Below are 15,378 nucleotides of genomic sequence, written 5' to 3' on the forward strand. Positions count from 1 at the left end.
GAAAGAATGATGAGATGTTGAACGGTGATAAATTAAGGGTTAGAAACCCAACCCCACGTCGCATCAACCCACCTGGGACCCGGTTTCTCCTTTGTCTTTGGAAAAGACAAGTAGTATTAGTGACGGTGATGAGAGCAAAACCATTAGCTACCACAAAACCCACAATTGCCACAGTCCAAGTGTGCGTGTCCACCTCTTATTCCTTCTATTAATCGTTGATACTACGTGGCAGACATGCAGTGGGCTTCATTGACTCCATTGGCATGGCTGGACCCCCCTCCGTGTAGAATCTTACAGCCTCACGTCACAAGAATCTCCCTTGTGATTCCCTTATAAATTTAAACGCTAAGGAACTCTCAACTCTTTATCGTAAATTTTTATGTCTAAATTAAAAAATATTGTGAAAAAAAAAGAGTTTGTGAGTACGAAGAGTTTCATTTAAAAAAAATCTTCATAGCATTGCTTGAAATACATGAGGGAAAAAAAATTATAAACATAAATTTTTAATGGAATTATTGGGCAACATAGAGTGATAGTTCCTTGTTGGTAGGGTATTAAGTTACACTTTGCCCTAGTTTAAAGTGGCAAAAGTCACTTTAGTGCAACACTTTAGTTTTATGATTCATTTTTCGACAATTAGCATGAATGATTAATTTTTAAAATTTCAGTTACTTGAATAATTATTTTTAGCAATGATGATATATTAATAGTATATTGATGATTCAACGATGATATAATAACACGTAATGATGATAAAATGATAAAATAATGAACACCGATCATTTATGTAACCAATGTCCAAAATTGATCATTTATGCTAATTGCCCTTCATTTTTCTGTAATTGTGATTTCGTACTTGCACTCAAAAAAACTTCGGGGCGTCTCTATGACTATGATAACTTTCACACTGAATATAATTAACGATAACCATATATGAACCTAAGCGTGACTTTAAAGTTTACTTTGAAATCAATTGGGTGCCTTTATATAAGTTTTTTTTTTCTTTATATTTCGACTTCATTTCCTAAACCCTTCCCTTGGTATAAAAATATCAATGTATTAAAAAAATAAGTTTTTATTTATTTATTTAAAACAAATGATATTATCTAGGGGGATGGGTTAAGCCTCACACAATGGGCTACCAATGATGTGGTTCAATTTTGCTTTTGACGAGAATCAAACTTAAGATCTCTTGTAAATGAAGAAGAATACCTCTAGACCGTTATATTAAGTGGCAATATTTTAAAAGAAGTTAAAGATGCATAAAATAAATGAATTGGTGATATAAAATTCAGATTAAAAGTCAAATAATATCAAAATATACAGAAAATCTGTTTTGGAGAGGCCCACTGAGTAGGACCTGCCCTCTATTTCCGATGCCCTCTCCGTGCCCTCATGTTTTGTGTGGTCACGGTTAAGCCACATCAACGTTTTATATTGTTTTTTTTTTATAGATATAATAAGACAAAAATAAATAGTAATATAAAATGTTGACGTGGCTTAACCGTGACCACATAAATAGGAGGGTACAAGAAGGACACCGGAAGTGAAGGGACAATCCTTGTCCCACTGAGTAAGCCTCGTACTGTCCCACAGGTAAAGCCTCCACCAGACAGTTTAGTGAGTGGTGACGCCAACATCAGGCATTACCTACCTACTAATTAGTTCTTAATTATCGTTTTTAATAATTTATCGAAGTCTTTCATTTGATTTCATTGAACATCAAAAGGAAGTACACTTACTGCAAGGGAATCACAAGGAAATGAACACAAAAAGTTCGAGCATATGAGTTTTACCTAGTGAATGACTGCTCGTCATTAAAAGCTGTTAAAGAGTTTGGATCTCATTGGGAGATTCAACTCTCATTTACGAAAGCCGTCAATGAGTCCGGACCTCAATGTGAGATCAAACGCTCATGTACGATGGCTATGAGGCATCAAGTAGAGCATATGCTGATTGTCCTTGTGGATATTCGCAATAAAAATGTAAGAAGGCAACACCAACAAAAGTTGATGATGTCGAAATACTTTTGGATCCAGGCATTTGCCAACATTCCCACCCTTCTATTTTTTCAACAAAAAAAAATCAGTGAGTAAATTGCCAGAGCCTCAAAAAGCTTAGGTGGCAAAGATGAATGTCATCACTGCGTGTTAAAAAATGACAATATCGAACTCATCTGTACTTTACAAAATATTTCCTGCTGTAATTTCCCATTTTGCTGTCGTTCTAGTCCTAAATCTCTAATCTTTTGTTAAAGAGTGAGCGACGGGAAAAGTGATTTGGTGCTATAAACCACCCCAATTCATGAACTTCTTGACCTCGTCGTACAAAACCAAGATGGCAGCAGCGCCGGTACTCCTAAACACATTCGAAACTGCACCACGATAAAATGAAGTCACCCCTTCTCTCCTATATATCTTCCTCCAGCAGTCCAAAGTGTTATCATACATCCGCTGTTCCAGTCCAGACTGCATCATCATCCGCCTCCGAACTGTGTCAAGTGGATATGACAACAACCCAGCAGATGTTGTGACTGCCTGAGCCACTACCCAACGCTGCCACAATGGCAAATCACGTCGAGAGTCTTCTGATAAAATTTCCTTCATCGTATCAAAGCCTCCAAAGTAAAGCCCCCGGTGAATGACCATTCCCTGTAAAGAGGCTGGAAGCCCTCTGTAAACCCCTTGAATCCCGTCCTTTTGGCGAATGGTAGACAAGAAATGGTATATTCCTCGAAATTGACGGATTTCAGTTCTTCCAATGTCAGCAGCCAGGCGGGTATGTGCAATATCAAGCGGGTATATTATGATCAATGTTGTACAACCAGCAGCAGCTCCAGCCATGAAATTTGCAGATGGACCAGCCAAAAAATGACCATCTTGAGAGTGTCCACTTCTTAATACGTTCCTATAAAGGTCCTGTTACAGAAATTAATTATATGGATAATGCCCTGGGATATCATAATGAAAACTTAAGAACTATTCCATCAACCACCGTAGCAAGTAACAACTAGAACGGCAGACATCAACTTTATTGTGTTAAATTCAAAATGTTGTTGGGAGCTTTATTCATCGACTTTGATTTAAAATAACTCATTTAAATGAACATTTGGATAAAATATTAACTTTTAACAAGTAGGTACGGACTGACTAATCCAAAGATAACCACATCTTTCATATCTACTGATGCTACTTATACCATCTGATCAGGGCATAATGCTTATCTATGTTACTCTCCTATAATCAACTGTGTCAATACTTTCTGCTTTCCTCTCTTTACATATGACAATAATATTACCAAGACACATACTATGCCATTGGGGACGTGGGTCAAGAAATCCAGACAGATGGGTTTAGTGTGGTTAAGCTTCTAAACTTCATGATTTCTTCGGGTTACATTTCAGACACACTTTTCCTTTTATAATTTCCCTTTTCAGGCTAAACAAGTTATGGCAAACTACAACCCAAGATCACAGCACTTACAGTGTCATAAGTTGAGACCACTTCTTAGCGGGGGGCCAGCTTCCTTGTATTCTTATTTACCACATCAAAGAGAATCCCACATTTTTAGGCTTTCTGCTATAAATCTTGGTTATTGTTGACAACCCTTTTCAGACGCTTACAAACACTTGCTGCATGGTCATGTCATATAATTTTAAACATTTTTCAAAAGGCCTAGTGCCTTGATCTCTCTTTCTTCAATGCTATCTTCACCTCCCTGTTATTGTCAATCTCTCTAATTTCCTTACAAACTAATGCAACCTAAAATTCTACTTTTCTTTCCTCTTTTCTAAATAATGCAACCAAAATCTACTTTCTTTTTCCTCTAAACCTGTTTTGACGATTAAATTTCTACCAACAAAGGCCCGGTACAATCCTTGGCAACAACCCACATTCTGCTCGTCATCCAATATGGATGTGTTAGCATCTCAAAATATATTAACCGTGTCACTCAAATGGTTTTGTAAGGTCCGTGCATTTTAGTTCTATCTAGCTCACCCTGCACAGTGTTAGTTACTAGTTCAACTAGTTGTTCGGTTCTTGGAATGAAATTCCACCATTATCAATGTTGACATGCTAATTCTGATCCCAGAACTAATTAAACCATGCTAAACAGTGACCTAAAGATCATCCATAAAGTAGGTGAACCAGAAAGACACCGGAAGCATCCATGCTTAGTGAACAAAATCCCACATCTACACTCGGCTTACTCTCAATCAGATGTCTCCAAACATTATCTCATAAAACAAACGAAACCATAATGTAATATTCCACACCCGACAAAAAGCATCTCGGCAATGGTTTAGTGGTTGCTTAGCAGGCACACGCTTATAACAATCAAGGAATCAGGTTCTCCCCTTTTCTCTCTCCCCCTTTCTTTCTCCACTTAAAAATTCCACCTAATAACTAGCAGCAAAGTATACAAAGGAAGCGCTGCAACAATATGGATTCTTTTGAGAAAAAAAACAGATATTTGAACGCTGCATTTGCTAACAAGCTCAATCACTCACCTAATGAGCTTCAGGAATAAAATCTTGTTTCCTATAACTGCAAACAAAGCCTATTCAAGTTCATACAGCCCGAAAACAAGCTGCATTACCGCTCAACATGAAATATCAACGAATTTCCCAAGTACTTCATCGTAACATACTAGCGAATGGAGCCAAAGGTAAATCAATCCAAAGGTAATCTTGCATACAGAACTTTAAAATGTTCCGATAAGAACACTATTTCTTTCATCCTTACTATTATTTTCGCTTTTTCGTACTAAAACTGGGTTAGATTCTAACCAATCCAAAGATAAATCAAACCCATTGGCAACAAACAGTTCCCAACCAATTAAGAGAAAAATCCAACCTTTTAAGAGAACAATCCAAAGGGACCAAAACCCAGAACACAAACATCCAAATATTGAAAGCAGAAGAAATCAAAGAACTGAAAGAACATTACCTTGAGGGAGAAATTGAGAGCGACCGAAGGGTAGTATCGGAGGACGCTGCTGCCGTTGCCTCTCCAAAGAGACAGTATGCCTTCTTCCCTGACCGTCCGGGCGATGCAATCCACCATCCCCTTGAACTTCGTCCTTCCACCGCCGAGAATGGCCAGGTTGCTCTCCTGGGTCTGCAGCAAAAGCTTGGCTCTCTCGATTGGGGCCACAATCGTGTGCACGACGCTGCCCATCACTGCCCCGGCCATCAGATCACGGTGGAAGTTGGTCAGCCAATCCGGCGGCTGTGACTTCGACGCTTTCGCTTCTGGGTCGTCGTCATCTTTGCTCATTCTCTGCGGGAAACCCCTCCTCTCCCTATCTCTGCGGAAAATGGAAGAAGATGGAAATGGTGGGAAATTGAGTAGACCGATTACCCATTTAATACATATATTAATCAATGAATCAAAGAGATTAAATTAAACCCAAATCCCAATTTCCCCAAAAGATCAAAGCTTTATTGTTGATTAAACAGATTAATCAGATAATTAATTAAAGATTGCTTCTTTGTTTCTGCTTATTAGATGCTGGAGAAAACGGAATACGCGCTGCACCTTCCGAAGTATCGACGAGGGCTTTGGAGGTTGGATACATCATACATGCACCCCAGGATTGATCGTTAAGTATGAATTTTGTTTTGCCACGTATGCTCTGACCTCTGATGATCAATGCTTGTTTTTTTTATTATCATTTGCCGCCCATCTTTCATCGTTAGAGTCCCATGCCGAGTCAGAGCTGCAAAGTTCAATACGTAAGAGAAACAAAAACTAAAAGAGAGATTGAATCCGAATAAGACTTACATGAAACGAAAACGTTGTTCGACATACTCATTTAATATAAGCTATGTCTTGGATGCATTGGATAGGCGGACAAGTTTATCAATTCGGTTACAACTTTGACATTTCCAGTTAAGAAGAAGATTTTAGTCAAAAGAGGTACAAGATGGTGTTTCACTTTTTCAAGATTGTTTAAATTTGTGTGTCATTTGCGTGAAAGAAAATGCAAGTTGGCCATTTACAAACCGTGCATTTTGCGAAAGCTTGTGGTCCTTTTCTTTTGAGAAAAAAAGCTTGTGCACGTAGACACAAGTAATTTCTCAGTGTGATGTCACATTGATAGACTATTTAATACTGTAAAATTCATAAAACATCATATGTCGTTTGTACATAATATATCAGTTATATCGTCTATTTCTACTAACACGTGAATAATAAACATCAGGAGTCAATAACGCTCTCTCAAAAGCTAATCCATGTACATGACACAACTTAGGAATTAAAGCCCAAGTATAAGCTAACCCATGATCGATAAGGCCCATTTGAATTTGTTTCCTTCATGGACTTTTAACTTGGATGAACTAAGAGGGCCATTAAGTCTTGGCACCAAGTTAACTAGGCCGACCTCCAACCCGACCCATGTGATTAAAACCCAAATCCGAAATTTTCCCATTTTTTTCCAACAAAAACAGTAAGAACTGAAGCGCGTTATTTGTCTGAATTGAAACCAGCAGAGCTGCAGGAGGGACAGGATTACATGTAGGGAATCTTGAAGGAAGACCCCTACCAAAAAGTGGACGGTGAAGTTGAAACTGACAAATGAATGCAAACAAACTTATCTTAATTTACTCTGCAAATCCAAATTTGGATGTTCCCACATGAAATGAAGAAATATCTATTCGTTTGAAGCTTGTTCTTCTTCCTCTTTCTAATAAAGTGTTCTTATATTAACTCTGTGTTCCAAGGAAAATGTGAGGTCGACACCATCTGACCTTAAAATTGTTAATCTACATGTAGCTAAATTCATGTTCGTGGAACTAACAAAGCAACAGGGATTCGAATTAATCTACATCTATCTATTCTACGTAAGATCTTAGAACTCTTAACATTGTAAAATATAGAGTAGAACCTTAACATTCAAGTCATTCATGTTTATGGAACCAACAAAGTAGCGACAACTAGAATCGGTTCATATTTGTGTGTACAATAAACCTAACACTTATAGCATTGTTAACCGTAGATCATGATACTAACATACCAGTTATTTATGTTTGTGGAACTAACAAAGCAGGAACGACCGGAGTTAGCCCAAATCTATTTGCACAAGGGGTGTGATATCCACACACCCTATTTTACTTCTCACACATCTTTTTAATTTTTGACCGTCGGATCGGATGAATTGAAGAAGATCAACGGACAAAAATTACCAAGGGGTGTGTGAGAAGTAAAATGAGGTGTGTGAATAGCACACCACTTTGCACAATCATCCTATTCCTATCACTCCTAATATATTATATTATAAAACATAACGACAACGTACGAGTCATCTAGCTAGCCATCTACATGTATATTACTGAGCTGCGCGCGCGCACACAAAATAAACTATTAAACGATGGTGGGTTGTGTTGTGCGAGCACTTGGGACCGGCCAACATATACCCTTTCTTAATTTGTTGCCCTATTCATTTTGCAGGCCAACAAAATGTCAGAATAAAACTAGCTAGCAATAAGCTATAAATAATATTTTAATATTGGAATTGGATTACTAAAATAATAATAGGTTAGGGGATAGTATAAGAATGAGGACTGTTTTCCCATAAGCATGTCTCTGCTCGGGAGGTGGATTGTTTGCCCTCCCATTTTCATACTTTTTATATCCCTTCTTATTTTGTGTGGTCACGGTTAAGTTACTTAAATATTTTATATTCTTATTATTTTTTGTTTTATTATTTTTATAAAAAAATAAATATAAAATGTTGACGTGATTTAACCGTGATCATACAAACAGAAAAAGATGAAAAAAAGTATGAAAATTGGATGACAGACAATCCACCTCCCTCTGCTGGAATGAATATCCAATCCCTCTGCTGGAATGAATATCCAATCATGCTTATATATTTAAATGATGTGGTCGCAGATGCACAGATCAAAGTTAAAAAGGTTTTGCATTATTTTTCCTTTCTCTTTTACCCATGATGTTAAAAGGGCATAATCAACTTCTTATCATCTCTCTCTCTCTCTCTCTCTCTCTCTCTCTCTAGTGTGCTGTGTGAAATCTAGCTCTCTTTTCACTTGGTTGCTTTATTTCTACTCTTTATGGGAAGGGAAAGGTTGGGTTATTTGAATAAAAAGAAACTTAAAAAGCTTATAAAATACAATTTAATTTGTAATGATGATTTTATTTGTACACACAAAATTGACATCCTTTTTAGCTAGTTGGCAGCCTGAAACATTTTTGAATATATAGGTGAATCTTATACATGTGTGTTGTTAAAGTGTCAGTTTTGTATTTTCAAATATTGATTTTGAAAAGATGGATAAAATTAAATTATTAAAGAAGTAATTTGAGGGACTGGGAAGAGAACAAAGGAAAAGACAGAAAGTGCACGTCAGAACAAGCCTGTGGTTGGGCTGTGGTGGTGGATGGGTGGAGAGCTCCAAAGGGAATCCCTTCTCATCCCTCTCTCTCTCTCTCTCACTATTCTTCTCTCCCTCTCTCTCTCTCTCTCTCTCTCTCTCTCTCATGCAAGACATACACATGTCTTACAATTAAGCTTTCTGTTTATGACACAAAATTACTTGTTCCAAATTACCACATAGGGTTTTTTCTTGAATTTTTCTTGGTGTTTGTCTGCAACTCCACTCTCACCAGCAAACCGAAGTGGCTCTTGCAGACATAAATTTAATCAAGAGAAAGGTTGGTGCTAATATTCTATGCTAGCTAGCTACTGGAAAAGTTCATGATTCTGATTTTCCTTTAAACTTAATTTATATGTAGCTCCTTTTTTTCTTATTAATTCTGTCTTTTGATTACTGCTTGAATTTTCTTGAAGGGTTTGAAGTTAGAGAGAAGATAAATCATGAAGGCTAGCTAGGGAAAACAGAATATTGGTGGGATTTGTGTGAAGCTGAATTCATCTGTTCACATTCTTTTACATATATATAATTCTTTTCTGAACTAGGGTTTGCAGTCAGATCTAAATCCTGTCACAGATGCGAAAGTTGAGATCTGTTGCTCAATTCGTTCATGAAACTGTATACAAACAATTGATGTCATCATATCCTATAATTTAAAGCAAAGGGTGTTTTAATGATGAATAAAGGTTTGATGGTGGATGAGAATATGTCAAATCTGACTTGTGCTTCTGGTGATTTAAGCGCTTCTAACTCAAGCATCAGAAATGAGTCATCTTCTGCTGGCACAGTCTACCCTCATCCCGCATCCTCAGCACAAATTCAGCAGCAGCAAGCACCGCCACCGCCAAAGAAGAAGAGAAATCTCCCAGGCAACCCAGGTCTCACCAAATCAAAATTAATTAATAACCAACATTGACACAGAGAAATGATATGACTTCTGCACACCTATTTTCTCCCTTCTACACATCTTTCTGCACATCCTGTTTATTCATGTCCCTTGAGAATTGTGTAATTCAAACACCAACTATGAATAAACATGAGTGTACAAGAGGATTAAAGGGTGTGAGAAAATCACATCCTTCTATGTACTTACATATCATGCATGTTAATTTAATTGGTTTTTCTTGTTTAATTTTGGTTTTATATTTTAAAATTTTAATTTTGAGCAGACCCCGATGCTGAAGTAATAGCCTTGTCTCCAAAATCACTGATGGCAACGAATAGATTCGTGTGTGAGATTTGCAACAAAGGGTTTCAAAGAGAGCAAAACCTTCAGCTTCATAGAAGAGGGCACAATCTGCCATGGAAGCTAAAGCAAAGGACGGGCAAGGAGGTGAGGAAGAAGGTGTACCTGTGCCCGGAACCAACATGTGTCCACCATGAACCATCAAGGGCTCTTGGGGACTTGACTGGGATCAAGAAGCACTTCTCTAGAAAGCACGGTGAGAAAAAGTGGAAGTGTGAGAAATGCTCAAAGCGGTATGCAGTTCAGTCGGACTGGAAAGCTCACTCCAAAGTCTGTGGCACAAGGGAGTATAGATGTGATTGTGGAACCCTTTTCTCTAGGTAAGAGCATTATAGGTAATTAATTATTAAAATAGCACTACCAGAGAAAGATTATAACTACATTAACTAGTTTTTAAGAATCAACAACTTAGGATTAATATACTTTAGAATTAATATCCATACGTAAGTTATTAATCGATCGGGTATCAATTGATATATATTGTCATTTAAATTATGAGTTACATGTTCAAGAATATCAAATACTGTAGATTAATAGTCAGTACCTAACAATCCATAACCTTGATACTGCACAACCTTTGTGAAATGAGGAGGAGAGAGAAAATCATATGGTAATTAGCTTTTGATGAGTTGTGTTGGTTTACATATATAAAGCGATTAGTGTAAGAACCTTTAATGTGTTTCACGCTTACACACATCTGCTACTGTCTTTTGTCCTCAAAAAACAAAAAGAACGAAAATACAAAAAGGTCCATATGTGAGAGAGAGAGAGAGAGAGAGAGAGAGAGGACAACACTGTTTAGGTTACTTTTTTATGGTTGTTTTTTCCTTGCTCTTTTTGTTTTCTTGTGGTTTTTTTTTATTTATGATGGGGTAACTCTGCACACAGGAGGGACAGTTTCATCACACACAGAGCCTTTTGTGATGCTTTAGCACAAGAGAACAATACAAGCTCTGCAGCTGCCAGATCGGTAATGCCCGCCTCAATAAACCCACTTCTCTCCTCACTCCCCCAACTCCATAGCCATGGCCTCCAAGTTCAATCAGCTGTCAAGAGAGAACAGGATCAGCATCAGCAGCAGCTCCTTCCTCCGTGGCTTTCATTCTTGCCAGAAGGCGGCGAAGCGGCCAGCCTCCCTACTATGAACCTCTCCGCCTCGCCATTATTCTCCACCTCTTCATTCCAGCAATATTATTCTTTTGACCAAAACCCTAACCCTAGCAGCTCTTCTACTGCCCTACTCCCTGATAACTTCCAACTTCAACAAAACACCGCTTCCCCTCACATGTCAGCCACTGCCTTGCTTCAGAAGGCATCGGAAATGGGTGCGACCATCAGCAAAACCTCCCCTTCCCCATATTTTCTCAAACCACCCACCCACCAATCCTACCTAGCTCACCAAGCTCACATGTCCAACGAAACTTCGCGTGACCAAGCAATACTATTGGATGATGGGTTTGGAAACAATGAGAGTAAATCTTCACTCTTCCATGATATGATGATGATGAGTAGCTCTCATGGTTTTGGTCATGATCATCATCAAGTCTCGTCGTCGTCGTTTGGAGATCATCAGCAGCAGCAGCAGGCTTTCAATGGAATTATGGTCGACGGTAATTTTGTCGAGATTAATAATAATAATCCTCCAAATAATTATAATAAACCGAGAAGTACTGACAACAACAACAACAACGAGGGTTTGACGAGAGATTTCTTGGGACTTAGAGCGCCATTTTCATCAGCAGCAGCATCGCATGGCGGCCATGGTGATTTATTCAGTATTGATATGGCGGGGCTCGACCATCACCACCATGTGAGTACTTCTTCTCCAGCTGCTTATAACAATGGACAGCAAAATGATCAGAACCAAAAATCGTGGCAAGGTTAGTTTGGTCATTTTCAGCATGTAGTCATTAATTTTCCTTCCCTGTAGAGAGAGAGAGACAGCAGTTACAAACTTACCATGTCTGAGGAATTCTTGAATATTCTGGTTAATAGGCTGTTTGAATGGTGCTCCAATCTTGCACTATTCACCTTCCTTTTTCTTGCTTTATTATTTTGAATATTTGGTCTTTTTATAATAGTTTTCTGCTTTTTTATATTTTACTTTGCAATCAGTATGGTTACAAGCCACCGACAATGATATATTCCAACTTCGAGCAAATAATTGATTGTAGTGTGACGTGGTGGTCTACAATGATACGTGAGATTATTTTTGCTCAAGATGATTTAAGATTCTGATCACGATTGAAAACTCATTTAAAATAAGTAAAAGTGTTTAGGATCATCAAAAGTGTATTTGATCATGTTTGAGAAAAAAAATTAAAATTGTTTTTGTATTAAAAAACACTTTGAAATGCATTCTGAATGAAACACCTTCTATGTTCGTCTTTAATAAAACACTTCGAGTGTTTGTTCAAGAAGCACATGCACTTTAAAAATAAAATAAAAAGATTTGCAGTTCTGAGTTTTTTTTATTTTTTTATTTAACAAATCCGGTTCTAAGTTTTAAAGAATCACTTTCAAAGTTTTAAAGAGTAATTCTCTGATTCACCGTTTGTAACTATGTCAATTTTCACGATGAACTTTTTATTTTGAGCAATACCTCATTGAACTTATAAATAGCTAAATCTCTCCTTACTCCTAAATTTCCTTACATCTCTTTATTTTTCCGTCCATATTTGCCATGGGGCTAGCAAGTGAGCCACTAACGAGATGATCACATGCTTGCCGCATGGCAAATATTAACAGAGACACGGATACAATGTAGAAAAATTAAAAGTAGGGGAATAATTGGCTACTGATAAAACGTTTTGGAAGTAATTAGTTAAATTAAAAGTTCAAAGTAGAGATTGACAACGGGTTACAAATTTTCAAGAATAAATCGGCGAATTACTCTATTCCAAATTACTTTAATTTATTAGAGGCAAATTGATCAAACTTGAGTGCAAATGTTATCAACTAACAAAATCCGCATAGCTGATTGCATTGAGCGACTAAGTACTCTAACTTTTAATGTATATATCTGATCAAGGCGTAACAAAACCTAATCAATAATTACTGTTATTAGTTACCTTTTCGTATCCGTAATCACAACCTATATATGCACGCACACATGCACACGAATTTGTTTCAGAATTTGTGATGTATCCAGATCATTGACTCAAGGAAGTATAAACTTAATTACTGACCAGACAAAGTATTTGATGTCTCAGAAATTATAATAATTAAAAGCCTATGAAGGCGCGGAGAGAAAGATTCGAGAGTACAGTACTGCTTCACTGAACATTGATGTGGTCGTATCATATACATCAAAGCTTTTTCTTTCTGTAATATGCTATATCTGATTTATATGTGGATGTTCAACGCAAAAAGTAGATGCTTTGTGCACAATGTGCAGTGCAGCTGCTCCATAGCTCTCTCGTGTTCGTTTCAATCCCGAGGCGGTGACTGTGAGAAAATAAAAGCAACGTTGAAACCCCACCCAGGTAGCGTCGACCATGTTCATGCTACGACTAAGTTTAATAGAAAAGCTTAATAATACTTATGCATGGTACTTCATGTTCTTTTTGGAAAAGCACCCACTCATGAAGTACTTGTCGGGTGCGTTTGTTGCATCGGACTGTTTCGGACTGGACTAGCTGCAGGGACTAAGCTGGACTGGCTTAAACTAGACTAAGCTGGACTAACTTAGTGAAGCGTTTGGTGCAGTGTCGGACTAAGAAGCAGGATAATGAAAATAGTATTGTTCACCAGATTTGTGTTTGCTTATACTAGAACTACATTATTGTTCTATTTTAATAGCTCAAAAACCTATGCCCAACGCCCTAAAATTTTTGCCATTGTGTAATAGAGTAATGCTACAAATCTCATGATCTGGGTTAATTGGAGCATATTTTTGCCATGTATATTATGAATCTTAAAAAAAGAGGACAATTGTTTTGTTTTTAATACCTGCTAATATAAATGAAAAGATAAATACATATCCTAATTCAAATGAAATTGGGCTTGGTGTATAAAACGGTTTTACCACTTATTTTCCCTCCAATATTTTGTCTAGTTACAAAAACAATCTCAATTCTGTTAGAACACAGAGCAGGCTCCACAAGTATTCCAAGTTTAAACAAGAAAACAAGAAACAAATCAAGAGGTACAAAAAGGGCCAAAAAATTTCATCGAGCTACATGTGTTTTTATTTTTGTTTTTCTTTTACAAAAGTCATATTACGGGAGGGAGATACACAAACAAAGAACCTCGAATGTGAGGGTAAACTGGCTTAACCACTATTAACGGAGGCAGTACAACTAGAAGTCCCTTGCATCTCCATTTTCTTTAGATTGAAATGTTTTTGGGATTAACCCAAAAAACTCACATGGATTTCTACCCATATGTTATTTTAAACGGAATTTTTTTTGGGGATTGGACCAAATTAATATTGTTATAAATATTTGTTACAGGGGGACAAAGCATCAATTGTTGGGGGTGCCATAAACTTTGTGAAGGAGTTAGAGCAGATTTTTTAGTCCATGAACAGCAACAAGAGGAGCAAGCAACAGCCTTTGGCTGACTTCTTCACTTTCTCACAATTTTCACCTTCCCACCATGTTATTCTTTCTATTTGAATGAAATCCCTTATCAAGTAAACATGTTCTTGTACTGTCAACACAACAACATCGTAAATACGCCAATCCTTTGTCAACTTCACAACATCAACTATGGAAATGGTACATTAAATTGCAATCTTAAGGTAGCAATCATAATGCATATAGACTTCACTATGAACAAACAGTTTGTATGATAAAAACCACAAGAAGACCGCCTCCTTTATTGAAATTGCTATCTAGGAAAAAAAACTTGTAGTTCAAACTTATTCATCGGAAACATAGCATTCAATAGGAAAAGAAGCTATTGTCATCCAATTAAACATAGTTCAAACTTGTAGTACACTCCTTTGAAGATATTGTCATCCAATTAAACACGTAGGACACTGGAATTGGGGATCTTTACCACCTAATTAAAGAAGTGTATTTCTAAAGTTAAATTAAATTCATACGATCAAATATCAAACAACCATGAAGTTTTACAAAATGGTGGGTCCTTTTTTATATTGCCTAAACAGTTTGGTTTTTCTATAATATCACAGAAGTCATATTCACAGAGATGCAACGCAAACTTTCACACATCCAAGGACTACATTCAATAGATCCATGTCGAAAATTGATCTATGGGTTTAGGAATTATACCTTCTTCTAGACTTGAGGGTTTTCAGTCGTTTGTTACTTGTTTTCCCTTGGGTTCTAAGCACTGGCCACTTCCGTTTATGCTCCTCTTCTCTGCAACCAACAACCACAGAATATTGCAGTTCAGCATCAACCCCACACGGTACAAAACATTCACATTGTAATATCATGGTTGGGCATTGACAGGACATATGGAATTTCTTCCTGCCTATCTCCAATGCCATTCAAACAAGGTGGTCAGAGGAGGGTAAAAGGAAATCAAAAAATGCAGAAACAAAACCAAACAGAGGATACGACTTCGAACATAACCACAAACCAGATTCTTTCATCACTTGTCACGTGAGATATAGCAAGGCTTAGTTGTAAAGCCATGGTCGCAAGGCTTAATTATAAAGCCATCATAGTTAACATGTAGTATTTTCCTGTGAATTAACAGGGTTGTGAGTGTTTTTTATTCACTTTAAAAGGAGGGGTGGGCGGGAAGTGGGTATATGAAT

The 15,378-nt window shown here is 37.3% G+C and overlaps 2 protein-coding genes and 1 long non-coding RNA gene across 4 annotated transcripts; 2 read left to right on the top strand and 1 right to left on the bottom strand.

The window, feature by feature from the left end:
• Window positions 1-1,986: 1,986 nt before the first annotated feature.
• On the bottom strand, window positions 1,987-5,688 carry LOC126605671 (probable ADP,ATP carrier protein At5g56450). Its single transcript, XM_050273089.1, has 3 exons — window positions 5,541-5,688; window positions 4,950-5,310; window positions 1,987-2,918 (listed from the first exon to the last, which is right to left on the bottom strand). Exons 1-3 carry the CDS (start codon window positions 5,585-5,587, stop codon window positions 2,286-2,288), a joined length of 1,041 nt encoding a protein of 346 aa, XP_050129046.1. The 5' UTR covers window positions 5,588-5,688; the 3' UTR covers window positions 1,987-2,285.
• LOC126605672 (uncharacterized) lies at window positions 4,466-6,674 on the top strand. 2 transcript variants are annotated; one of them, XR_007617022.1, is made up of 2 exons: window positions 4,466-4,684; window positions 5,511-6,674. It is a non-coding gene; the product is annotated as an uncharacterized LOC126605672 (long non-coding RNA). The 2 variants fall into 2 exon arrangements; XR_007617023.1 differs by lacking the exon at window positions 4,466-4,684 and adding an exon at window positions 5,200-5,338.
• A 1,666-nt stretch (window positions 6,675-8,340) lies between these two features.
• LOC126604991 (protein indeterminate-domain 7-like) lies at window positions 8,341-11,740 on the top strand. Its single transcript, XM_050272339.1, has 4 exons — window positions 8,341-8,678; window positions 8,815-9,276; window positions 9,568-9,964; window positions 10,533-11,740. Exons 2-4 carry the CDS (start codon window positions 9,072-9,074, stop codon window positions 11,527-11,529), a joined length of 1,599 nt encoding a protein of 532 aa, XP_050128296.1. The 5' UTR covers window positions 8,341-8,678; window positions 8,815-9,071; the 3' UTR covers window positions 11,530-11,740.
• The last annotated feature ends 3,638 nt before the right edge of the window (window positions 11,741-15,378 follow it).

The sequence above is a fragment of the Malus sylvestris genome, chromosome 15 (genome assembly GCF_916048215.2).
Source record: "Malus sylvestris chromosome 15, drMalSylv7.2, whole genome shotgun sequence".
Classification (NCBI taxonomy): domain Eukaryota; kingdom Viridiplantae; phylum Streptophyta; class Magnoliopsida; order Rosales; family Rosaceae; genus Malus; species Malus sylvestris.